The 26896-nt window shown below is 52.6% G+C and overlaps 10 protein-coding genes across 10 annotated transcripts; 4 read left to right on the forward strand and 6 right to left on the reverse strand.

Moving 5' to 3' along the window:
- Nucleotides 1–921: 921 nt before the first annotated feature.
- VTN00DRAFT_7777 (uncharacterized protein) lies at nucleotides 922–5705 on the reverse strand (the record flags this gene model as incomplete). The annotated part of the gene is made up of 4 exons (XM_069434557.1): nucleotides 922–1846; nucleotides 1909–3032; nucleotides 3090–5263; nucleotides 5498–5705. The coding sequence occupies 4 exons, from the start codon at nucleotides 5703–5705 to the stop codon at nucleotides 922–924; spliced, it is 4431 nt and encodes a 1476-aa protein (XP_069286043.1).
- Nucleotides 5706–6373: 668 nt separating this feature from the next.
- Nucleotides 6374–7960, forward strand: VTN00DRAFT_7778 (uncharacterized protein; the record flags this gene model as incomplete). Its single annotated transcript, XM_069434558.1, has 2 exons — nucleotides 6374–6472; nucleotides 6536–7960. The coding sequence occupies 2 exons, from the start codon at nucleotides 6374–6376 to the stop codon at nucleotides 7958–7960; spliced, it is 1524 nt and encodes a 507-aa protein (XP_069286044.1).
- Nucleotides 7961–8820: 860 nt separating this feature from the next.
- On the reverse strand, nucleotides 8821–10732 carry VTN00DRAFT_7779 (uncharacterized protein; the record flags this gene model as incomplete). Its single annotated transcript, XM_069434559.1, has 2 exons — nucleotides 8821–9568; nucleotides 9651–10732. The coding sequence occupies 2 exons, from the start codon at nucleotides 10730–10732 to the stop codon at nucleotides 8821–8823; spliced, it is 1830 nt and encodes a 609-aa protein (XP_069286045.1).
- Nucleotides 10733–11820: 1088 nt separating this feature from the next.
- VTN00DRAFT_7780 (uncharacterized protein) lies at nucleotides 11821–13350 on the forward strand (the record flags this gene model as incomplete). Its single annotated transcript, XM_069434561.1, has 4 exons — nucleotides 11821–11849; nucleotides 11903–11965; nucleotides 12027–13141; nucleotides 13214–13350. 4 exons carry the CDS (start codon nucleotides 11821–11823, stop codon nucleotides 13348–13350), a joined length of 1344 nt encoding a protein of 447 aa, XP_069286046.1.
- A 594-nt stretch (nucleotides 13351–13944) lies between these two features.
- On the reverse strand, nucleotides 13945–14476 carry VTN00DRAFT_7781 (mitochondrial 37S ribosomal protein mS37; the record flags this gene model as incomplete). The annotated part of the gene is made up of 3 exons (XM_069434562.1): nucleotides 13945–14043; nucleotides 14166–14245; nucleotides 14350–14476. 3 exons carry the CDS (start codon nucleotides 14474–14476, stop codon nucleotides 13945–13947), a joined length of 306 nt encoding a protein of 101 aa, XP_069286047.1.
- A 321-nt stretch (nucleotides 14477–14797) lies between these two features.
- On the forward strand, nucleotides 14798–16558 carry VTN00DRAFT_7782 (uncharacterized protein; the record flags this gene model as incomplete). Its single annotated transcript, XM_069434563.1, has 2 exons — nucleotides 14798–15232; nucleotides 15308–16558. 2 exons carry the CDS (start codon nucleotides 14798–14800, stop codon nucleotides 16556–16558), a joined length of 1686 nt encoding a protein of 561 aa, XP_069286048.1.
- A 655-nt stretch (nucleotides 16559–17213) lies between these two features.
- On the reverse strand, nucleotides 17214–18149 carry VTN00DRAFT_7783 (uncharacterized protein; the record flags this gene model as incomplete). The annotated part of the gene is made up of 1 exon (XM_069434564.1): nucleotides 17214–18149. The coding sequence occupies one exon, from the start codon at nucleotides 18147–18149 to the stop codon at nucleotides 17214–17216; it is 936 nt and encodes a 311-aa protein (XP_069286049.1).
- Nucleotides 18150–19734: 1585 nt separating this feature from the next.
- VTN00DRAFT_7784 (uncharacterized protein) lies at nucleotides 19735–21105 on the forward strand (the record flags this gene model as incomplete). Its single annotated transcript, XM_069434565.1, has 1 exon — nucleotides 19735–21105. One exon carries the CDS (start codon nucleotides 19735–19737, stop codon nucleotides 21103–21105), a length of 1371 nt encoding a protein of 456 aa, XP_069286050.1.
- Nucleotides 21106–22089: 984 nt separating this feature from the next.
- VTN00DRAFT_7785 (uncharacterized protein) lies at nucleotides 22090–23794 on the reverse strand (the record flags this gene model as incomplete). Its single annotated transcript, XM_069434566.1, has 2 exons — nucleotides 22090–22207; nucleotides 22290–23794. The coding sequence occupies 2 exons, from the start codon at nucleotides 23792–23794 to the stop codon at nucleotides 22090–22092; spliced, it is 1623 nt and encodes a 540-aa protein (XP_069286051.1).
- Nucleotides 23795–24731: 937 nt separating this feature from the next.
- VTN00DRAFT_7786 (uncharacterized protein) lies at nucleotides 24732–26144 on the reverse strand (the record flags this gene model as incomplete). The annotated part of the gene is made up of 1 exon (XM_069434567.1): nucleotides 24732–26144. The coding sequence occupies one exon, from the start codon at nucleotides 26142–26144 to the stop codon at nucleotides 24732–24734; it is 1413 nt and encodes a 470-aa protein (XP_069286052.1).
- Nucleotides 26145–26896: the final 752 nt, after the last annotated feature.

Below are 26896 nucleotides of genomic sequence, written 5' to 3' on the forward strand. Positions count from 1 at the left end.
GACAGGCAGTAGTGAGCGCACGATGGAGGAGCCATCCTCCCATGGCCTCCGTGCTCTCTGCCCCTAAAAGACTCTGGAAGGAATTGGAAAACAAGCACGGACCGGTTGCTGCCCCTGAATCGAGGCCGGGTCCGACGCCCCCCGAACGCTGGACCTGATGCGCCGCCGGTGGATCCCGAGCAAGAAGAGCCAAGGCACACCAGAACGATCCTGAGCATCGCCCTCGACGAGATCCATCCAGGCACGGCTCCGCTGACACGAACCGCGTTTGCAGATCGCTAATCTTTTTCCCGTTGCTCCCCCTCTCCGTCGGTACTGTCCGATTTATCTTCCTGGCGCACAGGGCCCGACGACTACTCCCGGACTATCGAGGAATTATATGCTCTTCTAGAGTCCATGGCTGACAGGAGTCTCTCTTTCTGGTGTGCACTCATCAGCCAGGTAATCTGCTTCCCGTGTCTAACCAGCATAACCCCTTGGAATCTGGACTTTTGTCACTGCTAGATGATTTAGATCGGCATCGAACCTATTACGTACTGCGCAAGACCACTAAGTGGAGGACTTACACCTGCGAAGCTTGCTAAGCTACTCTTCTATACATAGTGACCTCCATTCATGGAGACAAGAAAAGTCCAGGAAAGTGAGAAAAAGAGGCAAGAAGGGGAGATCATGAAAATAATAGACAGCAAGCATGGGAAACATTTGGACATTAACATGCGAACACAAAATCCAGACCATGTGCAGGGCATGCAATCAGTGAATATCTCCCAAATCATCCCAAATGCGCCCTGATGACCAGAAACACTCGCTTTACGCATAACCATCCCCATCATGGACTGTCCCAGACCGTCTCCATGAAGAGTAATTAAAGCAAGACAAAACAGAACAGTCAAGAAGTAAACAGTCAACTGCATTAATAGATCATCTCTTGAACATGGCAATAGCATCTTCCTTGCGCCACTCCAGATCCAGCTGGCCCTCGTAGACAGTGTCGATGATCCGCCTGATGCGGTCATATGCATCTGCATATCTGGCTTCGCATTGGTTCAGTACCTTGACCACCAAGCTTCTGCTGGGTCCCGGGTCGTCTGCTTCACCAAAGTGTTTCTCAACGCGTTTCTTCAACAGCTCAATACCACGACGGAATTCCTTCAGCTCATAATGCGCGAGCACCTTCTTCGCCACAGATCGCGAGTGGCTGGCGCGAGCCGCAATGCTGGTAGGGTTGTTGGTGTTCGCTAGCAGAGATTCAGTCGACTCCACGAAATCGAGCAATTTGCCGAGGGGCCGACGGATCACTGCATCCACGTAGAGCTTCATGTGCTCTTGCAGGTCCTGAACAGCTCGATCCCGCCATCTTTCCAGCACGGGAATCCCCCGCACATCGACCTCCTCGATGTAGTGATTCATATTCTCAATGAGAAGTATGTGGTAGTTCAGTGCTTCTTTATCTTCTGGATCTCCGACACCCGGAGCACCTGGCTGTTGTCCCGGCGCCTCCTTTGCAATGAACTTCAAACTCTCCCACATGGCACGGTTAATCCTGTTGTAGGCTTCATTGACACTGATGCGGATATCGAAGAATTCCTGCGAAGGCTGGGCAAGCATGTTTTCGATCGCAGCTGAGAAGTTGGGGAAGGTCCTCATGAACGATATGACGCCCTTCCTCTTGTTAATTTTCACCTTGGTCTCTTCGATACCTCGGATCTGATCGTCGATGAATCGATTGAAAATCCCGGAGAGACGAGAATGGAGCTTCTGCAATGAGTGGACTATAAACTCCTGGTTTGTGTCTTCAAAATCGGCAATCGCCTTTTCCAGAGCAAACAGCACACCGACTCCTTGCCTATGCAGCGTCAGTCTTAGCCAATAAAAGTAGGGACGAGAATTTGGATTTTTTTCACATACAGCTGATCGGTTTTGATAACCCAGTCCACAAGGTTTTCCATGTCAGCGGGCCAAAAAGAATAGATATCATCCATGATCTGCTCCACCCTCTTAGCCATATCGCGGTCGGGGTCATGCGATTGCTTAAAATTGAAATCCGGACGTCTGCGGTATTCCGGAGCGACACCGGACACGAGATCGGGGAACTCGGCGTTTGACAATGAATTCAAGTGGAAAAATTGAACCACAAAGTTCTGCTCGTCCGCAATGATTTTCAACATCTCATGCAGCGTACCTGCAAATACTTCACACGGCTCCAACTTCCCGGTCTGCAGCTGCTTCTCTGCCGAAGCGAGCCGTAAACCGTTACTCATTCGAATTGTCTTACCGCGCCTCACAGTCAGCTTGCGGGCCGCGGTGGTGAGGCCGTCACTTTCTTTTTCCTTGTCTTGATGAGTAAATAGAAGCTCATGTTCATATCCGGTAGGCTTTTTTGCCGCCTGCTTCCAAGCGGCGGTGTTTTCGCGGAATTCATTCTGGTACGGAAATTTGGCCTGCAGCTCGTATTGACCAATGATACCGTACCAGTCTGTAGTACTGACCTCCCGAGCAAAGAGCATCAGAGCATTGTACATCCACAATTCCTGGCGGCCGTAATCGCGGGCTGTGCTGTCGAGCTTCATGGTATCCTTCTGAGAATTCGCTGCAGCGTCCGCCATCTTCTGCCCTGCAACCTTGAAGGCGATGTTCATGAATTGTCTCAGTCGCTGCACAAATAACCGGGCTTCTGTTCGGTACTCTTCCTTCTTCTCCTTGATGGCACGCATCTGCCCCACTTCAGTGTCAGCATACACGCCAACGATGCCATGTTCACCGGCAGAATCGGCCATGCGCTTTTTGTTCTGTCGGATATCGGAGTCGATCATCAGCATTGCCTTATACAAGGTAGATAGGACAGCTTCTGTTTCTTTGATGCCGTCAGGGTTACTGAGAGAGGCTTCTCTAAGCGGCCGGAGGTCATTCGAGGAGATTGACAGCGTTTTCAAAAGGTTCTGCAGTTCGTTTTGTAGAAGCTTCTGGTTAGCAGTCTGCACTTGCAGACCTTGAGACTGGGCTTCGATATAGGCAACATCGTCATCGAGCGTCTTGACGCAGGTTAGTCAATCCAATACCTGTTCAGTCGCACAGAAGAGCAAACTTACATTAAGTTCATGCGAATATAACGTTAAGAGACCATCCAGCACTTCGCACTCCTCGATGGTCTTATCGATCAGTTTCGCGAGCTGATCGACCTTCCCTTCCTGATGTTCGAGATTACCTAACCAGCTACTAGCCTGGACTCTGCCAATCTCTCTTCGTACATCCGCCTCCAAGTCTTCGATCTTTTTATCGTCGCTCAATCGACCATTCCAACCCAAGTCCGTAAGGATGTCATCAAATTCAACACCGCGCCCTCCGAGAATGCTTGGATCGATTCCCAGAGCCTGGCAGTATTTTGCAGTGTTATCCTCGCGACGCTTCCTGCGACGTTCATGGGGTGACGGTGATGGTGATTTTGATCTCGATCTCTCCTGCGCGGCTTCTTTCGGGGCATCTTTCTCCTCATCTTTGTCGTTAGCTTGCTGAGTAGCCTGTTCAGCAGCGGCCTGTGTGACCTCAACTTTTGGTGGCTCCTGCGCAGCAGAAACGGTAGCAGGGGCAGATGTCTCTTGAACTGGAGCAGGTGTCTCCTTAAGTGGAGTTTCCGGAACAGATGTCTTGGTCGATTCACCGCTCAAAGCCCGAAGAAGTGGCGCAGGGACAACACCAGTGATACCATCCGGTTCATTACTAGTGTTCTTTGATTTCGACGCCATCAGCCGCTCTGCAGCCCCTCCAGCTCTTGGCTTGAAAGCTCCATAGGCAGTAGCTGCTTTTCGGAATGCACCAGCGATATCTTTTCCTGGTTTCTTCTTCACCATAGGCCCTAGACCAGGGCGATGTACCTCTTGCTCTTCTTCCTCCTGATTCTCCGCAGGTTCTGCCGCAGGTTTCTCCTCGGTTTTCTCCTCAGGCTTCTCCGGTGGACTAAGAGATAACGTCGTCGGAGCGGTTTCGACGGTCTGTTCAGTAGTAGTCGGCTCAGTAGTCGTGCCTTGCAGGGGAGGTTTAGCGGACTCTGCTGCCTGCGGGGCGGTAGATGCAGATTTAGGAGCGCCACTTCCTGACGACCCAGGCCGCAAAGAATTTGGCAGTTCAGCCGTTTTCGGGTCTAATCTATTACCGCTTCGAGGGAGCGTGCGAGCTTCTGCAGCAGTACTTTTACCATTGGTTTCAGCCAACGGGGACCTTTGGCCGAAGCTTCCTGCGGGACTCTGAGCAGTGGCCGGTCGACTTTGTTCAGCGGGCGTGGTTGGTCGAAGAGCTTCTCTCTCTCTATTAGAGTCGGCAGAGGCCGAGCCCAGATCGTGAGTCCGAAGTGGTTTTAACTCAGGTGCTGCTTTCCCGTCGCGCGATGGGGGAGGTCTAAGCTCCTGCTGGACGCCGCCGTCGCTATTCGTTTTCGGATCTGTTTGCAATGCAGATAAGTTGGCAAACTTGTCACCTTCATGACGTTCATTTGATCTCGGAGGCGGCTGGTCCCGCTGACTTGCGGCAGAGGCTGGTGCAAACGGAGATGGAGCAAGTTGATTACCTTGTCTCGCGGCGGAATGGCCATGCGGATGCTTTTGCAGGTGTTCTCGGCTTCGTTGATGACGCAGAGCCGGCTCCTCTGGTGGGTGCCGCCTCTCTTTATGTCCATCACGGCTAGGAACACGACTCGAATACGGCGATTGAGGTCGGCTCCCCTGAGAGGACGGTGGGCGTGGAGGCGGCAAGCCGTCCGTCCTAAGCGGAGGCGCTTGACTGGGTCCCTTCGCTGCTGGAGTCGCCGAAGAACCTGCACCAGCGAGCAGCTGTCGTTCACGGTCATCGAATCCGACCAGATTCGGAACCTTGCCGCCAGTGTACTTCTTGTAGATCTTCACGAGGCTCGCGATGAAGAAGTCTTTCTCTTTGGACGTTGCAGCCTGCCAGTAATACGGTTTCCCGATGGTCACTACGAAGCCGACATTCGAAGCCCACTGCTTCTGCTGCTGTTCGAGTTGCGTCGTTGCCACGAGGGCGCCATACGACTGGATGGAGACCAGATCGTCCAGCATCCAAGTCTTCCCAATGGAAAATGACCCATCATTGTTCTCCCTAGCCTTGTGCATACGCACCCTGCCAGATCGCCTCACAGCAACAATGATGATTCGGTGTTTCTTGTTTTCAGGCGGCGAGTTCGGCGGGGCAGGGGAGGAGGGATAGGCAGCATCTTCCGTGACGCGGACGTGTGTAATATAGGATTCAACCACTGGAAGAGAAAGTAGCAAGTCAGCAACAGCGTGTCAGTCTCAACCATAAGTCGTTAAAGAGCTGGTGGCATAAGGTTGCACAGGCACCTGCGATGGCTGCCTGTACAATGCAGCCGCCTCGGAGATATGGCGTGCTTTTATAATGTTCTCCAGAACTGAACTCAGCCAGGAGGAAGGTGTCTTTCCTAGCAGACTGGATGAAAGCATTGCAAGTGATATGAAATTGAACGTACAGGAACCATCAGCATCCTGCTTTGAGAAGCAGCTCTGGACAATCCTCCGCTTCTCATCTTCGAACTTTTCGGCTCTGGACGTCGTTCCATTCCCGTGTCCATGTCCATATCCTGAACCGCCGCCATGGCGAACATCTCTAGTCGGGTGCCGCTCCTTGGGAGGCGAGACGTTGGGCGGGTACGCCCGAGCACGTTCACGGCTGCTCATGATCGCGTTTCCAGGAGGCGAAGGTCATTCAGGAGTTGTCCAAACTCAGATAGGCATGTTCTGAGAGAGCGGATCAACCGCGATACAATCAGATCGAGGATACCGATTATAAGACGGTCTGAAGTCGGGTTATGGCGTCCTGGCCGACCAGGAGGGCATGAACGGCGGTCACTTGTTCTCACTTGTTCTGGTGTAGTCCGTGTCGGGATGGAACACCTGGAACACCTGCAGACACTAGTAGCTAGCGGCGGAGACGGATGGAGAGCATGCTCGGGTTTCATGAATGCCTGCGTCGCCCCAAACACGTGTCTACAGGGTCTTTAACAAAGGATTCAACATGCAATTTGCATAATACTGTCTTGAATTATTCTAATAAAGCTATTACCAGGCCATTACACCTGCACTTTAGACCTTAAAGACATCTAATTGTCGCGCGCAGCCTCCATCGGCTTCGTCCTTCATGTCATCAAGACTCCTGCAAGCAGTCCACGTGAAGATGGCGCTAGGCCTGTTATGGCACCCAATCGGAGTCGTGCTTTTCTTACCGCCTCGCTTAGCGCGCCATCTTCCACCCAGGAACTTTTTCTCATGGTTACGATCCCAAGCAAAACACACGCGAAAGCTTCTTCTGAGGCATCATCCAGAGATTGTCTTACAAGAAGGACATCATGGCGGCGCGCAAAGCTGACAAGACTTCCACTGCTGGAAAGGGCGCCTCTGCGGCACCCCGCAACAAGAACAAGTCCAAGAAAGCAAATGCCAATGAGGTACCGCGATGCAACTTCCCCAGATCCTCATACACGGCCAAGACTGACAGACTTTTGATCCAGCAGGCCAAATCGACAAACAGCACTGAAGCTCCAGCGGCATTGCCTCCTGCGCAGCTTGTCGCAGCAGTCTCTGCCTTCCTGAACGAGTTTGGTTTCCAGAACACTGTCAAGGCCTTCGCGGCAGAGCAGAAGGACAAGCAGAAGGATGGAAAAGCGGCGGCAAAGTCCGCAGCGGATTCTAAGGATGTCCCGTCTCTGTTGGAGCTCTACAAGACATGGGAGAGTCAGGCGAAGGGAGCGAGCGTGAAGAAGGCTGCCAGCCCTAGCAGTTCAAGCAGCTCGAGCAGCGATTCAGACAGCGACAGCAGCTCTGACGAGTCCAGCGATTCGGACGTCGAAATGGGCGATGCTCCCAAGCTGCAGACCAAGATGAAGAAGGCCGCTAGCGAATCGTCTTCCTCGTCCTCTGCCTCCTCAACGAGTTCCGATAGCGATGCTGATGACGAGGAGGAGGAAGATACCGCGGCTGCCGCTTCCAACAGCAAGGGTGTTAAACGCAAAGCCGCGGACAGCTCTTCGTCTTCGGAGTCCGAGTCTGACTCTGATAGCAAAGCTCCCCAGGCGAAGAAGGCCAAGCTGTCTAAGGCAGAGGAGTCCGAATCGTCTGAGTCTGAGTCTGAGTCCGAGTCCGAGTCTGAATCCGAATCCTCTGAATCGTCGGAGTCGTCTACCTCTTCGTCGTCCTCTGAATCTTCCGATTCTGAGTCCGAGTCTGAAAAGTCCGACGAGTCCGAGTCTGAGTCTGAGTCTGAATCATCCTCCTCCTCCAGTTCATCTTCGGATTCTTCATCCGACTCTTCTTCGGACTCGGAAGATGATTCGGCCAAAAAGGCCGATAAGGCTGCCCTGAAGGCTGCGGTCAAGACGCCACTTCCCCCGTCATCTGACTCGAGTGATTCGAGTGACTCCAGCGACTCGAGCGACTCGTCTTCCGATTCCTCGTCCTCTGACGAAGAGAAGGACGACAGCGGCAAGGTCTCCCGGAAATCCTCCACCGACACCACCGGAACTCTGAAGGCCTCGTCGAGCTCCGGCTCCTCGTCTGACTCCTCTAACGGCTCCATCTCTGACGCGAAAAAGGATTCTGCCAAGAAGGAGAAGAAGCCCGAAACCGAATCTTCTGAGTCCTCGAACAAGACAACCCCCTCAGCGAACGCCAGCCCGGCTCCGAACAACAACAACTCCCAGCAGAAGAAAAAGCACACGGGCGCTCGTCAGACCCCCTTAGCCGCCGCCAGTGAACTCCCGCATAACCACCCCTCCAACGCGTATGTTCCCTACGCTTACGCGGAACGTGCGCACAAGGATCTCTCCGTCACCCGCGGTAAGGGATTCACCAAAGAAAAGAACAAGAAGAAGCGCGGCTCCTACCGTGGTGGTCCGATCGACATCTCCGGTGGAAAGGGCTTCAAGTTCGAGGACTAAGTGTATGCGCTTAACTTAGTCTAGTCCGTCTCGACCTGACTCAAGTTAGTTGCTGCTCCTACCTACTCTTTCCCTTGTAACAAACATGTACCAAAACAAAAAGTTTCATCATTTCACAGAGAAAAAAAGTTTTTCCTCATTTTACTTCTGTCTCCATAAAAAGTTCACGCAGATCTCATGTCACGATTACTATGCAGGTCTCTCTTTTCCTTGACGTTCTATTGTCATTCTATTCTCCTTTCCTTTCTTTCTTCTCATTTTCAAGCGAGGCGCTGTACGGAGTGATTTGGTGATTTCGATTTTGATTTGATCATGTGAAATTCAACTCTTTTTCTTACTTTCTTTTTCCAATATTAATGAATTCCTCCTGTTAGAACTAGAGACAAACGAGTGCATAAAAAAGTTGTCTATCGATTTTCAATTCGAAAGTAGAACGAGATTCTCTTATCTTCACGCATGTATCGTGAATTGCTTTCCTTATAATGTAGAGAAATGGTCTGTAGCGTAGCTAGCCTGTTGACTATATTTATATTTATTTACAAACGGTACTTTTATACTATATGCTGTTATGTACTTTTATATCTCTATCGACGATTCCAACATAAGGTCGTTTTCGTAGGTAAATAATCAGACCAATATATATGCCTTCTCTTGTCCCAACTTTATTAATAAATACTAACCTCTGAGCCAGACGGCCGCCCCGAGAGGCCCTCGGACCAATGTATGTAGGTCTGCATATGTACTGTATGCACAGAGATCTTCTAAACCAGACATACCCTTTTTTTTTTACTTTTGGACATCCAAATGGAACCAACCAAATGAGGAATTCTCTCAATCAATCAATCAATCAACCAACCAAATCACTCCCTTCTCCTCCACGCCCCATCCTCCTCCAACCTCAACCACCGCCGATCCCACCCCGTCTCTTCCTCATTCCTCACATCTTCCTCCGTTAGCAACGAGAACGGCTTCTGCACCCTCAACTTCGCGCTGCGGTGCATCTCCTCGGGACTCGGCCGCTCGTACCCGGACAGCGGCAGGGTCCGTTTGGTGACGGGCGTGGACTCCGACTCGTCGCGCATGTTCAGGCCCAGGGCGAGGTTGGTCTCGTACCAGTCCCGGCGGCGCGGGTCGGTCAGGTCGTCCGTGGAGGCGAAGTCCAGGCGGAAGACGCCGTCGACAATTCCGGCGTAGACGGTGGGCGAGGAGGGGCAGGGGGAGGAGAGGGTGTAGATGGGGCCGCGGTAGGGGCGGTTGCGGTTGGAGGAGCGGGCGAGGGGGCGGATGGAGTTTGTTGGGGGCCGGTGGGAGATGAAGATGGAGAAGTCTTTCCGGGGTGGGTTTGGGATGAAGGGTCGGAGGGTGCCGTTCGTCTGGGGTCCACCTTCGGCAGTAGTTGCTGGTCTGTCAATCGAAGAGAGTCTCGCGTCGAGGTAGTTGTACGTGTTCTTTGGCATGCGGAGGTCGAATATCTTTACAATTGCGTCGGCACCTGCTCCGACGAGGAAACGGTCGTGTCCGAAAGGTAGAATGCCATATACAGGACTGTTGTCTATGGTGTCTCTGAATGTATTTTCGTATGGTTTGTCTGAGCGGAGATCGTGAAGCCTAAGCACATGTTAGCCTGGAGTTGGCTAGAAAAGCGATGCTATTTCCAATGGATGCTGGAAAAGAGGGGGATCAGAAATACCTGACTACGCCGTCGCCCCAGCCTGCAAGAAATAAATCTCCTGGCGAGCCGCCCATTTGTACTGTCGTATGGAGAGGTGCGACGGAGCTCACATGCGCCCTACGGGTTACACCATCTATCCCATAAAGATCTTCAATGTCCACCCCAATCTCGCGGTATCTTGTTACTTCCTGTGGAGTTATATTGTACACAGTCACGGAGTTTGATAGGTCGCCTGTTCCCGCGGCAATTCGACCAGGAGATAGGAATTTCGAAAACTTGTGCCGCGCCAGCTCTTCTGGGACGGTCTTGAGCACCGCAAACGGCTCAACCTTGGACTCTCCGGTGGTAGTGTGGAAGAACGCAATGGAGCCATTGTAGAAGTGAGCCGCCAGGATAGGGTCTGGGCCATCGCTCATGTCGGTCCTGTCGAGTTCCGTACGATTCGTGACGAAGGTCTGTTTATATTCATGGGTACCTTCATCTGGCGAAATGGAGATGTGGACCAGGTCGCCGCATAGTCGTCCGAAGATGATATTTTCCTTCTCGACGTCTTTGCTAGGATGTTCGGGCCTCAGCAAATGTACTCCACAGATATCATCATAGCTGCTGATGTGCTCCAGATCATTGAACATCAGCCACTGCTCGTCGGGGTGGTGACCGGACTTTCTGATTCGCAGCGCCAGTTGATCCGCAGCGCCCCAGGCAAGTACTTCTTTCCTATCCGCCCAGGAGCCACCAGTCCAAACCTCGTAGCTGTCTATCGCCGGTCGATAACCAAGGGTCGGGTTGTCGCCTCTGATCGCCCTATGAGATCCAACCTTCTTTGCATCGGGCGCTGGAATGACAAAGCGACCGATGATCGCATGCCGGTCCAACGCTCGCGAGCGCGAAGTGAGTGCCTGCGCAGCATCCTTCCAGAACGGCGGTGTCTCTATCGAAGGGAACCGACTCTGGACAAAAGCGCGGAAAATTCGTGCATCCTCCGCGGTGATGATTCTGTAGAGGCGGCGGCAGGTCTGCGCCAGGCTCGCCAAAGCACTGGCGGTCGGCAGGAATATTGCAATGTGATATATTATCTCCGATGGTAATTCAGAGAGCATTTCGGAGACTGAAGGTTGCTTGGAGCTTCTGCGGAAGTTGTAGTGTTTGCGCCAGTCTTGTGATCTGCCAGATCTAGCAGATTATCAGCAATCAGCCCCTGGCTATGATCTCATCGGGGACCTGCGCATTTGCACACCTATCTGGGTCCTGCAGGATCTGTTTCCCTGTCGACCCAGGAGTAGCTAATCCCTGCAAAGCCTCCTTTTTTATAGCCGGTCCTTGCGTCTACCCGTGTTGTCCAGCTGAATCTGCAAACCGAGACAGTCTCGCTTAACGATAGTCCATCGTCGTCAGGAGCTCCAGGATGGGGCTGTTCTGCCTGTTCCCGGCCATGCTTGAGTCATGGCATGTGTCTAGAAGGAAAAAATGACGATCACTGCAGCGCCAGAGCAAAGATGATTGACTCCTTATACGAGATCCACGGCCGCAGCGAGTTGCCTTCCGCTGGGCGGCCAACGATGACGCTGCGGCGTTGTGCGGTCATCGGGCCCTTATCGCCCTTATCGATAACGCCTCTTATGCGGGGACAACGTCCCAGCTCTGCTCTACGCGACAGCTCGCAACAGCTCACGACAGCTCAACAGCTCTCGTTAAACATACAAACATCCTTGTTTTTTCTAGCCACAGTGGGGAAATTAGGAACAAAATCTGTGTGGCTGTCCCAGTCGTGCTCTGCACGCCCTATCTTGGGCTGTCAGAGGATAACTACAGCTGTCTCCGCCCTTGCGATAAGCTATACACCGCTTCGAAATACTGCTTCGTTTGACCAAGCCCAGTATTTAAGGCATTTCATTCGTGGATTTTGCTTTACAGGTCGTCTATACCCAATTCTGTGGACCAAGGAGATAACGATTGCTCCACCCTCAATTTTGGTGGTTTTCGTCAGCCGACACTGTCCCAATGGCTCTCTCTCCGGCTCCAGTGTTGGCTGCTTGCCTCTTACTTGCTGTTTTTCTCTATAGAAATATTATATACCCTGCTTTCTTATCGCCACTATCAAGGATCCCGAACGCGCACCCAACTGCCCCGATTTCCCCGGCTTGGATTCTCTGGAAGCGGTTCAGAGGCCAAAATAACAGAGCCATCCATGCTGCTCACGAGAAACTCGGCCCAATTGTCAGATTAGCACCATACGAGATCTCAATCAATTGCGTCGATGGAGGAATCAGGACTGTGTACGCAGGTGGATTTGAGAAACATGCATGGTATCCTAGAGCCTTTGGGTCATACGGGTAAGGGATCGGGAAAACGGGCTGACTTCATTACCATTTACCTAACTAATAGTGGCAATAGAACAGTTAGCATGTTTACGATGACTGGCAGCAAGCCACACTCGGTGCGAAAGCGGATGTTGTCCAATATATACTCCAAATCCTATCTGCAGTCCTCGCCCCATCTAAACGCTATATCCCGAACGATAATATATGACCGCCTACTTCCCATCCTCCACGAAGCTGCATCTTCAAAAACAGCAATTGATGTCCACGAGATCAACCAGGCATTGACCATGGACTTTGTCTCAGCGTATCTTTTCGGCCTCCCGAGCGGTACCAATTTCTTGCAAGATGTGCCTCTACGGAGGATGATGCTCCACATCTACCAGTGCCGGAAGCCCTTTGAATTCTATCACCAGGAAGTTCCGAATCTTCTGGGCTGGGCCCGGGTCCTCAGAATCCCGTTGATCCCGAAATGGTGCGATGAGGCGAACTGCGTGATGGACACCTGGGGTTTAAAGTTCTGCGACAATGCAGACAAATATCTCACGGCGACAGATCCGGGCTCAGAGCCTGTCGTCTATAAGCAGCTGAAACAATCGATGGAGAAGCAGCTTCCGACGAAGGAAGAAGATCCCGAAGCAAATGCACAGGCTTTAAGGCAGATGCGACTGGAAATCGCGTGTGAGATGTTCGATCATCTCACAGCCGGCCACGAGACCAGCGCTGCTGCCCTAACTTGGCTGTACTGGGAGCTGTCGAAATATCCTGATCTCCAAAGAGAGCTCCGCAAAGAGCTTCTGACCCTGTCCCCTACCATCGTCTATCCCGTACCAACTACGGCCTCACCCGATCTTCCCCATCCAAGATCAATCGACGCATTGCCGCTCCTTCAGGCTATAGTCATGGAGACGTTACGTCTTCATGCACCGATCCCTGGGATCCAGCCTCGCGTGACACCATATCCTGCAACAAGTTTGTGTGGATACGACAACATACCTCCCAACACGAGGGTGAACGCGCAAGCATACTCCCTTCACCGAAATCCGGAAGTGTTTCCTGAGCCTGAGACGTGGCAGCCCAAGCGATGGCTGAAACCGCACGACTCTCCAGAGATGGAGGAAATGAGGCGATGGTTCTGGGCGTTCGGGAGCGGTGGGAGGATGTGCGTGGGGAGCAATCTAGCTGTACAAGGTGAGATTCGATCAAATTCCCTGTAGAGTATCTAGTTTCGGAAGATAACTAACTCATAACGCACATATATAGAGATGAAACTTACCGTCGCCGCCATATATACTAATTTTACTACTAGCATCATCGACGACACGGGCATCGAAGCGATCGATGCTTACACGGTGAAGCCCAAGGGTAACAAGCTTATCCTGAAGTTCGAGAATGTTTGAGAAACTGTTTCTATTTACTTCATGTATTACCAAAACAACAATATTTGCCCGGTTTACTCTAACGAAACCCTCAGAATTTAGATATACATATCCTTTAACCTCTTCCCGTACATAGCTAAAAACAACCAGGTAATACGCATGTTCTTTTAGGGTCCAAAAAATGGGAGAATAGATTCCGAGATTGATTGCAATATTGCAATATTCCTGCATAAAGTGGCATGGCATAAAAAAACGTCTAACATAATATAATGTACTGTACATGGATAGGTATGAGCTTCCGCATTCATTCTTCAGAAAAAATAAGAAGCATCTCGCAAAGCGAGCAAGAACCTTTTTTATCACCCGCATTTGCAAGCCAATCCCGAAAAACTCCGTTTTATATGCAAATAAAAACTCCCATAGCCAGAGCTTTTTTTGCGCAAGAAACAGCGCCGCACACCCTATGGCTTGCTTCATGCAAGTCTGTATTCAATCGACAATGAAGTGTGCCTAGTGAATGAAAGGACTCGATTCGATCCGTCTCGACTCGACTCCGCATAGGGCGGGCGGGCCAGGGTTAAAAGTATATCATCCGGACATTTATCATCTGACCATTTAACCCAGGACACCACCCTTCTTCCTCGGTCCCGCGACCTTGGGGAACATTCTCATCAGGTGGTAGTTGATGGTGTTCTTCTTGACGCCCTTGGATTTCTGTATCATCGCGCGAGAGAGAGCTCGTCAGCATACACGCAACATAATACACCATGGACGGATCGGGTTGAGCGATTCAAAGTGCTAAAGTGTTTGTTGATTCCGGGGAATTGGACACATACCGGTGCATCCATGCAGTTCCTCAACTGCTGCTCCAGGGCCGCGCACCCTTCCGTACCGTATCCGGAGGAAGCCCAGCAGTCTGGTCCCAGTTAATTAGCCTTGTCAATGCGGCCCTTTTCCGGTGTCAAGGAACAATGCCAATCCAAATTCCTGGGCTAGTATTTTTCGAGAGAAAACACGTACTCAGCATAGAAGACATGATGGTGATGCAAGGGTTCTGCTCATTCTGGTTGGGACGACGCACCCGCAGATGCTGGATGGTCTGCAGGCGGACGGGGTTGAGACGGGTCGAAGCACCCTTGGGAGGCATTGTGACGGCTGTGTATAAAAGACCTCTATCTTCAAGGGCAAAGACACCGAGGATGCGAATCGAGACGGGCACAGAGAAACAGAAGTGATGCCGAGTTTCGGTTCGCTCGCACTCGCGACCAAAGCCTTTCGGAGGTGCCAAGCCAAGACTCCAATCAAAAACTCCGCGGAGGTGGCTGACATAAGCCGCCCTGAGAGATATGTTAGTCAACTATCAATCGTCCGAGCGGCGATATTAAAGTAAAGATTGGAGACGCGGAGAACGCCTGAGTTCTTACGATCTCTTCGAGGGACCCTCATTCCGACGGATTTGAGAGACAATATGGGAGGACAGAGCGTTCCAGCAATCTCAAATCTGTGCGCTCGCTGCCTGCAGGCTCAGAGGCAGCGGGCACTACCTCTACTTTCAGGATGTTCCTCCACCCCCGCGATCCGACATTCAAGAGTTAGGACCTTCTCCACGGCATCGCCACTCCAACAGCAACAAGATGAAGCCACGAAACAGAAGAACGATGAACAGCGCAGAACAGTGCAATCTTTCCAGCAGGCTCCTGGGGAGGAAAAAGAAGAGGGCGCCATGTCACGCAAATTGGCCGAAATGACTGAGGAAGCAATGCTGACCGGCGGCCGATCCGCCCGCAAGAACATGCAGGAGGCGGGGTTCTCGGAGGAGCTGAAGAGGCAGCTGGAACAGAGGATCGCGGACAGCTCGTTTAAGAGCGACCATGCGGCCGCTTTTTCCATTGTAAATATGCCGGTACGTACCTAATTGTCCCAGAATCTTTACGAACTTCCCCGCATGTTGTATACCTACTGAGTTTCATATATATAGTCCAGCGCAGGTCGCGGGACTCGCGAACACGCCGAAGCAGCCCCCTGGACTGGAACCGAAAGACTAGAAGACACAGCCCTCCGCATGCTTGACGACTCGAAGAAACCCATGCGTGTACCCTACAAGATCCCCCAACCCGTCGACCTCAAACCCGCCGCGAAACCCAAAAAGACCCCCGGCGAACGTCTCGCCGACGCGCGCGAGAGCACATCCACCTACACCCTGAGCCAGAGCCCCGGCCTCTCCGACCAGGAACGCGAAGCGGTGCGCAAGGAACTCCGCGCGCGATTCGAACCGGGAACCCGATCCCTCCCCATGACTATCCAGGGCCTGCAGTCGCTCGCGAACGAGCGCATCGAGGACGCCATGGCGCGGGGCCAGTTCCGGAACATCCCCCGCGGCAAGGGCAAGCACACGGAGACAGACCACAACGCGAACAGCGCGTTCATCGACACCACGGAGTACCTCATGAACCGGATCATCCAGAGGCAGGAGATCGTGCCGCCCTGGATCGAGAAGCAGCAGGAGCTCGCGGCGGAGGTGAGCCGGTTCCGGCAGCGTCTGCGGGCCGATTGGAGACAGCACGCGGCCAGGCTCATCGCCAGTAAAGGGGGGTCGTTGGAGGAGCAGATGCGACGTGCCCGCGCGTATGCCGCCGCGGAGGCTCGATTGGCAGCGGACAATAAGATCCGTGCATCGCTATCGCAGGACTCAAGTAGCAGTGGCAGTAGCAGCACAGAGTCCCTCACACCAATCAACCACGAAGGCCGGTTAACCTCAAAGGGAGCAGCCGCAGAGACTGAAACTTCTACTACATCCACATCCTCTTCTACATCACAACAGTCCACCTCCGAAACCCTCCCCAACCTCCCCCCACTCCGCGACCCCGACTACCTCTCCATCGAGCGCGGCTTCCACGAACTCTCGATCAAGAAACTCAACGACCTCACCCGCTCCTACAACCTCCAAGCGCCCCCCGTCGCGCAGAAACCCTATCTGAACCTCGAGCGCGAACTGGCCGCATGCTACGCCGACGTGGCACCCACACTCGCGGACGAGATCAAGCGGCGGGCGACGGAGAAGGCATGGCCGTCGTCTGCGTCGGCTCTGCCAAAGGGGAACTCGTCGGGGATGTTTGGTGGTATGCTGAGTAGTAAGCAGCAGGTGCGGGTGTATGAGGAGGACAGCTCGAAGGGGTACGGGCTGAAGGAGTTTTGGAGGGATCTGTTTGGGAAGAAGCAGGAAGGGTAGACTTGATACCCATGATAATCTCTATATATGTTTTTCTTGCATCAGCGCTGGCGTTGGTTCTGCTCCACCAATGTATATCAACTATAGAGTTACATTCTCAAGGTCGAATAGACAGGTATAGACGGGCAAAGAACGTTATTATTTTTATATAAAAATATCTATTACGTTCACTAATGCTAGTCTTAAGCTGGTGAAGCGTCCTCTGTATTCATCGAATAGATGACTTCATCTTTCCCCTTGCAGCTCAGAGTCCCTTTGGTATCCAAATGAAACAAAACGAAAGAACAAGAAACCTTAAGCAAATTATTCCATTAAGAAACCCTTCCTAGTAAACGAGACAGAAAACAAACAGAAAACAAACAGAAAAAGCAGAACCACGAAAGCAAATACTATGTTCTGCACCGAGAATAAAACGAGTGTGGGAATAGGGAATAATAGCCAGGATAGAGATACAAAATTGCCCACTTTGGAAGTTCCGTTGAAAAGGGTTAATTCATCGACAAAGGCACTCCGAATAGTACAGTACAATCGTAGTTTCTGATCAGTCGTGGACAGCAGTGGCCAGGCAGTGGCCACACTCTGGAAACCAATTTGATAAACCATCCATCTGACTGAGAACCCGCAGCAGCGTGATGTCCATTCATCACTCTAGTATCTACTTTTCAGGAGGTCCTTTTGGCAGATTCTCGTTATTCGTGCCGGGATCAGGAATTCCGGAGCCCTTGTTTGTCGTCGTCCGTGACGGTTGCTGTACTGACAGCGATAGCTGGTCCAGAGTCCTAATGGTCCCAGAGAATTGTAGTCGGTCGAGCTCATAAGACATAGACGAGTCGTCCACCGTTTGGTTTACTGCTGGAGCAGAACGGCTGATGGTGCCTGGTCCGGGACCGGTCGAGCTCATGTTGCTGCCACGTTTCGGCCAACGAAGGTCGATATATTCCTTTGAGAACTTGATGACTTGTCTCACGCAAAGGACGTTCATTAACGCGACAACGATACCCCATATCCAGTTGAACAGCCACCAGGCGGGAACTCGACTGATAATCGCAGCGTCGGTTGGCTCTCTACAAAATTGAGTCGCAGCAAGTGCCTCGCAATCAAGCACCGTCAGTATCGCGCCGACGAGCAGACAACCGAAGCCAATTATCACACGGTCTCTGCACCATCTTTTTCTCGCAGCCATGTCTTTGATACTACCCGCGGTGCGCCGTGTGACGTCTGCAAGTTTGATTGGGACGCCATATGTCAAGATGATAATAAAACATAAACAGAGAGCGACGGTGAACGAAGCCTCCGGAGAGATGTTACTGAAGGCACCACCCCATTGTAGGCATGCACAAGCTTTGTCCTCGCAGTCGACGTCGACAGACCTGGCTTCTATTGCGTTCTGTTTCAGGGGGATAATAAACGGGCGCCAGGGAATTTTAGGCCAGTCGCCTTCCGGCCACGCAGCCTGTGCCATGTCCGAGTCCCCAAAGGGTAGCCGGGAGATGATCTCCAAGTCGCCGATCCAGACCTCATTGACCGCGTTTCCGGGCTCGTAGTAGTTTTCAGACCTCACACCATGCACTGCAGAGATTTTCTGACCCATTGTAGATGCACCGAAATAAGGGAGTGTTGGAGATAAGGAATGGAAACAAGCATAAAATTTCGTATTCAGTAGGACGATGATTCTGAAACGACGCTATGAAAAGATGTCATGGAATAATGAACGAAATTTGATCTTTTCATGGAACAATGAACGAAACTTGAAGAGAGCTCATTCAATCACAAACAACCTCGAGCATCCGCAGACGACACGGACGACATATCCGGCAGGCGCGCTGTCCGAGGCAGACAGGGCCTTGAATATCACCTTCCTTGACCTGTGTATACAATGCCGGGCTGTGGACAGAATAAGCAGGCGCAGGATGAAAGCGCTGGAAATAAAGCAGGCTCTCGCTGGTGAGAACCTCGATGTAAACAAGCCAAAGACTGCGTGAGATTGAATAGTATCTGAAGTCAGAGGCCATCTATCAAGTAGATAGCTGACGGGCTGGATAGAGGCATCCCAGACGGACCAAGCAATATGCTCATTAAACACATCTTATGATTCATAGCGCTTTCCGGAAGATTCAAGTTCTCTCGTAGATAGAACCAGGAAAGAGTCGTTGTTTGTCTAAGCATCAGACACTGCGAAAATAGAGGTTAAACTCACTCTTACCTTCCATAAGGCTATGCGGTTCGCGGGTACCTGTCAGGTCAGTCTTCTGTCTGTAGAGCGATGTGATAATTAATGGTGGTCATCTTCCTTGCCAGTTTATTTCGTAGAGTCCGTACAAGATCGCGACGAGACCTATCGCACAAATGGCAGTGACACAAGTGGAACATATCGATTCCGTATTAACGCAGACGAAGATGTGATGTGATTGTCGTCGCGGGGTTGCTGCGAAGGTGATCGCTGCGCTGAGTGGGTGATGGTGAAGAGCTAAGAGAGCTGGGCGCTTATTCCAGCCCCGACGGCCATGTTGATTGGCATCTCTTTTTCGACACAACCACCACTAACCTTGCCAAAGGTCCAGACGATCTACTAGCTGGAGTTTGATCGCCATGCTGCTTTAGCGTCTTGCTCTTGAAGAACATCGTCAGTCATGCTAACAGTGCCATAGGAAATGCAGGGAGACCACTCACAGAGTTGACGGGGTCTCTCCTCGACGGCGGACAATGGATATCAGTATCCGTCCTCGCGGCTGGGAATAACAACATCGCACGAGACGGTCCACCAGAGAATCATCACAACCCGAGACCGTCAAGCTCACGTTCCACAGGGCAGGGAATTGGCAGCACAAAGCGGCAGCAGAGTCTGCCCAATCTCTGCATGTTGATGCACGCCCCGCATCGCCCATCGCCGGCGCACCGCAGCGCTGGACGGCGATTCGATGCGTCGTGTTTCCTCCTGCAGACGCCCTGGCGCCCTTCACATCGTCTCCATCCAATCATCCCTTCCCCGCCGTCTTCTGTCCAGTCTCGTCGCAAGCCCTCCCGATCATGCAAGCAGTGTGCCCAGTCCGAATGGCCGGGACGCATATATCTCCTGCCGCCCCGGTGTGTGTGATCCTCCTCATTCCGTAAGAGATTGTCAGTCGCTGTTTCGAGTCCTCGATATGCAGTGATATATTAGCTACCAGGGGCGCAACATGCCGGGCATTTCATGCTCGATCTCCTTTTCAATGCTGATCGCTCTGGCAGCTCTCTTCCTCCGCACCGCTGCTGCCCGCTCCGTCCCATTCTGGCACGTTGGCATTTACAAAGGGCCTGTGGTCCCTCGTGGTGAGCTTCAACCACGGTCAGCTTCAGATCAGATAGACAGACCACTTCTTTCGATCCAAATAGGCGGCATCGTCGGTGGCTACGTGATATTTGTCGCCTTGGTGCTTAGTCTCCTGCTGTTCGTTGGACGACGGCTAAGGAGAGTGGCCCAAACATCAAATTACACGCTGGAAATGCAGATGATGAGACCTCCTGCCAAGAAGTCCATCAGCACCGATCCCAGTCCTGCGACTCCAGTCTCAAAAGATTTGCCCAGCCCGGGGAAAACGAGCGGCTTCAGCATGTCGTGGAGCAGCCTGTCCAAAGCGCACAGGTCTCATGCATCCACTAACAACAGTGTGGCCGCCATTGACGAAAGCGTAGTGACGTCGGACCGGAGAAGAGCGCAAGATGAGATGGAAAAGCTCTATGCAGCGGTTATGGAATACGATGAGCAGAGGGCTGCCGGGGTGTATGATGCAAAGAATGATGAATCTTCATCCCCATTGAAGTCGCCACAGGATGTCCCTCCCGAGTTCCGCCATCTGAGATATCAAAATCCGCCAAACGCTCAGGAAGACGTTTCGCATCAACAGCAGGAACCCGTATCCAGACAAGCGACAAGCTCCCGTTCCAGCTCGCGTCTATCCAGGATATCCAATCTGTCAATCTTCAGTCCTGGCTTTCGCTCCTCCTCTTCCATGTCCAGCAGACTACGCTCTCCCCGGATCTCTATCCGAAAGCTACCGATATCACCGCCAATTGGCTCGCCCGATATGGCCAATGCCGCATCCTATGGCGAGGATCAACCACTGACCCCGCGTCATTATAACCCCGGTCCTCCTCCGCTAGCACCGCATGCACAAACTCCTGTGTCTGCGAGGACGCCCATGTCGGCCACTGTGCCTAGGATCGCCGAGGCCCCTCAAACCAGAGCTGCGGCTCCAGCTCCTCTGAAAATCGGCAGCGCAACCAACAGCTCGTCCTCTCTCCCGTTCCGTCAAGCGTTCAACCCTCCCCAAAGCGCTCCTGCAACCAAAACAACCATTCTCGAACGCCCCGAGCGTCCTCAATACGGACCGCGCACGGGTATGCCTACTCCCTACAGTCCTTACATGCCGTTTACTCCAGTGACGCCCATTACACCCAGCAGGATGGTGACCAAGCAGGAAAGGAAACGTAAAAACAAGGAGAACGGACTGCGGGTTCTTGCTGAGGATGACATGGTGAAGAGTGATGAAGAGATGTGGGGATCTTGAGTGTGAAAATCACTGATTGCCTTTTTCGGATATTTTCTCATTTTGTGTTCTACGGGTAACGATTGTCTTTTTATATTCTACTATAATACATATACCCCTATCTCGAGTCAAATATTGATATTTAGTGTTACAATCTGGCATCCAAATAATCTAGATGTCAGTCAAACACTAAGATTCTGGTTAAATTTGTTAAATTCTGGTTTATATGTATTGTTTCTCTATTTCCTTTCTTGATTTTTTAAGCTTTTCCTGTTCCTTCCAAGGATGATTGGATTTCTGTGTATGAGTCTGTTTACACTGGCTTACGGATGCTGAATATTATTTCGAGAAGAAGTCAAGGGCAGAAACACTGTCTTGTTCATCTGTGGGGGGGAGGCTCTTTGTCCATGTGATTTAGTATAGCCCATTGTCATATATACGATTGATCGCTCGCGTGATCATTCTCTCCCCCTCTGGTCGCAATAGGAGCTCATTGGCTTGATGGTTAATTTAATTTCCCGTCAATCTAAAACACCTAGCTAAGTATCTAAAGCTACCCTTGGCTGTCTTTCTTATTCTGACTATACCCAAGGCCAATGGGTTCGTTAAATTCATATGCAGATGGCCCTTTTTCTTTTAAGCGGCCATCAAATCCTTCCAGTATCCCAGGGATCTATTTATTACCTAGTTTTCCGTAACTACCTAACTCTAACTAAACAATGCTTATTCCACGCATCATTGTCACAATGATATGATAAAGAGATGAGATGAGATGGAATAAATATGAGACGGGGTTCTGTTTATTTTTTTCTTATCATACATACACATTTACATCCTCCGAAATAAATGTCAACGTCTACGCTATGTACATATAAGCATGCATATAACACATATATATACCTAAGGTATATGTATAAATCAGAGATAATAAAAACAAAAAGAGCCGCCGATGTAAAAAATGATGAAACCAAAGCAACAGTAGTTTATACTTATGATAATAACAGCTTACAGAGCCGGAGCCTCCCACGAATCGCGCTTGATCTTCATCACGGCGGACTGTTTGTGCGGGAAGGTGACCTCGCCTTCCTTGTAGAAGCCCGCTTTGGTGAGGTAGTTGATGAATCTGGATCTCTCGTTAGCAACGTTATAACCCCAGGGAGAGAAAAGGAGAAGGGGAATAGAGCGGAAAGGAGGGAAGAGCATACTTCTCATTATCCACCCTCGGCTCCAACATGACCGTCTGCGTCCGCATATCCGCCAACCAGCAATAATGCACCAGCGCACTCAGCCAGATCCCGACGCGATGCGCCCCTCTAAACTCCTGTTCGCCCACCAGAACATGCAGTCCGCGGTCGTAGTTGTCCACGTTCCCGCCCAGAAGCTGGCCCAGCCGGTCCTCCTTCACCCAGTAGATCTCGAAGTACCCGAAGGGCTTCCCGTCCCAGCATCCGATGACGGGGAAGCTGTGTCGGTCCGAGAGGCCCGCGCGGAGAAACTTCTCCTGGTGCGAGATCGGGCCGGCTTCGCCCCACGCGGCGTTGACGCGGGGATCGTTCATCCATCGGTGGAGGGTCTCCAGGTCGGAGGGGATGTTGGTGGTGGGGGCCGTGGCCGAGACGGCCTGTTGGTGCTGCTCGGCGGGTTGTTTCGGGGGGTCGATGAGGGGCACGCGGAAGGAGAGGTACTGGTCCACGCTGGGGATGTAGCGCGAGTAGAAGATCTCGCCCTGGCGAGGAGGCTTCTGTCGGATGGGATGGCGGACGCCGTTCGTGAAGGTGTATTGTGTCACTGCTGGGGGGAAGTATGTGGGCAGATGGCTTCCCGAGGTGAAGGGGCCGCCGGAGGCGTTGTAGAACAGGGTCTCACTGGGTGAGAAGGGAGTGCCGTCCATCACCCGCATGGAGCGCAGGTCCCGGTTCGGGGACGATGGTCTGGACCGGCTCGGGGAGAGAGACGGCGGAGAAGCCAGCGGGTTGTTGCTGCTCGCAGAACCGGCGGGGGTGAGAGTGAAGAGGAAGATGCGGGGATCAATCTGCCAGAAGGCCTTGCGGCTGACGAACATGTTGGACCATCCCGCGGGGTTCTGGGACTCGCCGATGGTGAAGCCCACGGTCGAGTCCTCGCTGGCGATCAGGCCCATGCGCTCCAGCTTCTGCAGCAGGTTTCGTCCCTTGAAGATACCATCGCGCTTGATATTGACGCGCCAGTCGCCCTTGGGGCGGCCGGAGATGGGAGTCTTCGCGCACGCCTCCGTCTTGAGGTGCAGGTCTGGTTCGGGTTCGTGGAAGTACCACCACAGACTAGCCCAGAGCATCATGGCGATCTGGCGCGTCGGGGAGCTGGGGGGTTTGAAGTCGCTGTCTGAAGGGTTGACGATGGAGGAGATGAACATGCTGTCGTTGCACATGGTCGGTTTCGTGAAGCGGACGGTGTGGGATTCCCCTTCACCCTGTTGCTCCGCCTGACCCTCGTGCGATTCTCTGTGCTGCTCTGCCGTCTGCTCGTTGGTCTGGGGTTTGTTGCTGTCGCCTCCATCAGGAGTCTTCGAACACTCCTCCGCGTCCTTTTCGGTTTGAATGACGACGGTCCAGCCCGGGGGGAAGGCGGAGTGGTGAATGTTCATGTCGTTCGACTTGAAGGTGACCCCGCCAAACACCGGCGTGACGCTGAAGGTCTGGCCATTGGGCAGGTGGCAGGTTGTGGACGGCATGGCGGACAGTCAATGTCTTCAGATCCGAGTCCCTGCTAACTGGAGGTAGAGAATGAAGCTGCTGGAAGAGATGACAGGAGGAGGAACAGAGATAAAGGGAAAGGGATTGTTTGTGGAAGATGGATCGGCGGAGGGGCTCGATCAAGTACTGCGGATGCCGCGAGCAGCGCGGGGGACTTTTCCAGCCAACCAGGCGGGGCGCTCCTTATATTTTGTCGCGTGCCGCGTGACAAGAAAAAAAAAAAATTCAGACACGCCGGTCGAGAAAAAGAAAAGCACGGAGGCCACACGGGAGGTCTTGGAATATGATCCTGCGAGAGTTACAGCTTGCTATGAGATCCCCGCTGGTGGGGCGTCGGAGAAAAAAGGTCCTGAGGTCGACATGGTGCATGCATGCATCTTCACATGTTTGTGTAGATCAGGTAGATGGTAGGTACATATATAGGATTGCCGCCAGACAAACAGAAGCACCTCTACCATGTACATAATGTTCTCCGGACAGCATATCTGCTGCATCCATCGCATGCTCACCCCTGTCTCGCCCCTCGGGATCCCGATCTCGCTGTCGAGGTATCTCGTTGGTCTGCGCTTCCGTGCGGCCCTTCCCGTCTGCCGATCGTTTCCCGAGAGCACGCGACATGGATGTAGAAATATCTCTATTATAGTATTGTATTATGTTATGTTGACTTGCCTTTTGGGTCCCCGTCCTGCAATCAAAGCATCGATGGATGGAGTGTTTGCGGGGTGGATGATCTCATAACGTGGCTCATTATCTTATCTGATTGATCTTGACTCTATTATCTGATCCGATATCCCCCTCAAAAGTGAAGTTCTAGAAAATCAAAGTGCTATCTGGCTCAAAAGGCTATCAGGACGTGCGACAATATGAACAACAACATGCACCCATCATACGTCGTACAGCTCGTGTCTCAAGTCTCTAAAAGTCCTCGACGGTGGTGCCCACCCCTCTATCCCGGGCGAGCTGCACCAGATCCCCTCCCGTCACTATATCCATCAGCCCCAGCCCGACACTCTTGTATATCACGTTGCCGCACTCCAGCCACTCCCGGAGGCCCTTCTCGCCCTCTCCGCCCTGCTCGATCGCCAGCCGCGACGCCTCACGGACCATGATGAGCTCCCCAACCTCGACCAGCTGCTGCGGCTTGAGCTCTGCCTGGATGATCTCCCCGGCCTCTTTGAGACACGAGTCCAGGCTATCGACAACAACCACGCCACCGCGCTTGGCGTGCTTGTGGTGATGGTGGTGATGATGATGGAGCATCCCGACCTCGTCGCGCAGGATATCCGGGTGCAGCTCCGTCATGTGCGGCTTGTACGACCCGATGGCGCTGACGAACCGGCCTTTCTTCCTCCCCTCAGTCGAGGTCAGATAGTCCGCGGGGAAGAGGGGCTCCGTGGCGGGGGTACAGCAGAAGATGGCGTCGGCCTTGCGGACGGATTCCTTCAGCAGCCGCTCGTACTCGACAAAGTCGCTGCTCACAGCCGAGAACTTCACGTTGGACCGCCACTCGGCGTTCTCGGGCGCGTAGATGTCCTTCAGGAGACCGGCCACCCGGTCGAAGGATCGGTTGATGATGTAGACGTGCTTGATCTCGGACCCGCGCAGGAGCAGGGCTAGTCGGATGTGCCAGTACGCCTGCTTTCCCGCACCGAAGACCGTCACCGTCCGGACGTGCTCCCGCTTGCTGAAGAGCATCGTGGCGGCCAGTGCCGTCCGGAAGGCGGTCAGTTCCTGTGCATTGATCAGAGCAAATGGGATGCTGGATGAGTCGAGCAGAGTCACAGTGCCTCGCGGCGAAGTGTCCCTGGCTCCCGGTCCCGGCCACGCCCCCAGGGTATCCGACAGGCCCGGTGGCACCGTCTGTTCGTTGACACTCACATATGGTGTGTTGGAATTGTCCTGCGAAGACACGGACGACAGCCGCCGGCTTCGATCGGAGGTTGCAGAGGCCGCAGAGGACTCCACCGAACTATCCGAAGGCTTCAGAAACGACCCTATCGGGAGGGTCACCTTCCCTTCCTCCTTGCCCCGGACGGAAGATTCCTCCTCGGTCGCGGCACCAGCTTTCCCTCCATCCTGCAGCGAGATGATCTTTATCCCCATGGTATTACCCGTGCTGGCGGGCATGAAAATCGTCGTGGAGCCATCTTTCCTCGTGATGGCCGTCCGCCGCGGCTGGTAGGTCGAGGAGCAGCCCTGATCCTGGTTCCCCGTCGAGTATTCCCGCAGCGCTTCGGAGAGGTTGTGTTGTAGACCGAGGATCTCGTCGCGGCTGAGCGAGAGGAGGAGCGAGCGGAGCTGGGTCCCCGTGAGGATAGTGAGCGGCATGTAGTAGGTGCGGGCGTTGGTGTCAAGAGACAGGCTTTGGGTTCAGTTTCTAGGGATGAGATAGGAAGAAATCAATTGATAGGACAATGGAACGTGTGTAACTGCTGTAGTCATTGGTGTACGCGTTGGCGTGCGGTGGAGTGACGACATAAGGGTAACTGGCGGGGGCCGGGACGCTCTACGAGTGACTGGAACGACCAATTGATGGCTTACGGGTAGGAGAACCCCATCTATTTCGGAAGATATACAGATTTAATATGGAATTGATGGCTACAGTCGTCGTTAGAACCAAAGGAGTTGGTTGACAGGGCGCAGGATATGGGAATCGTGTCCCTGGTGGTGGCTTGGCAGTCATCGAGGAACAAACACATCGTTGAAAAGCCCTTTACTGTCTATTCAGGATTCATAGCATGCCCTCTGGGCTTAATGAAAGAGTCTTAGACACGCAAGGACCCAATAGGGGATGAATGCAACCTGTGCAGGTTTGCGAAGAGGAATTCTCATGCCTGGCACCCTTGCGTTCCGTTGTTTATATGGCAATGGCTCGCTCCAAGGCAACCTGAAAGGCAAGGGTGTGCTCCAGGTCGTGAGTCCGAGTTACTGAATAATGTCTTTGCTTCTAAGAAGAATGCATCCTCATGTTCCTTCAGATAATTCTTATCGCATTATTCCTGTGAGCTATCTGACATGAACTTTCTTTCCCTTGTTCCCTTTCTTCTCATTTCCCCTTCCCTCAATCACAGACAACCGCC

This window comes from Thermoascus crustaceus (assembly GCF_041956765.1).
Source record: "Thermoascus crustaceus strain CBS 181.67 unplaced genomic scaffold VTN00scaffold_5, whole genome shotgun sequence".
NCBI lineage: Eukaryota > Fungi > Ascomycota > Eurotiomycetes > Eurotiales > Thermoascaceae > Thermoascus > Thermoascus crustaceus.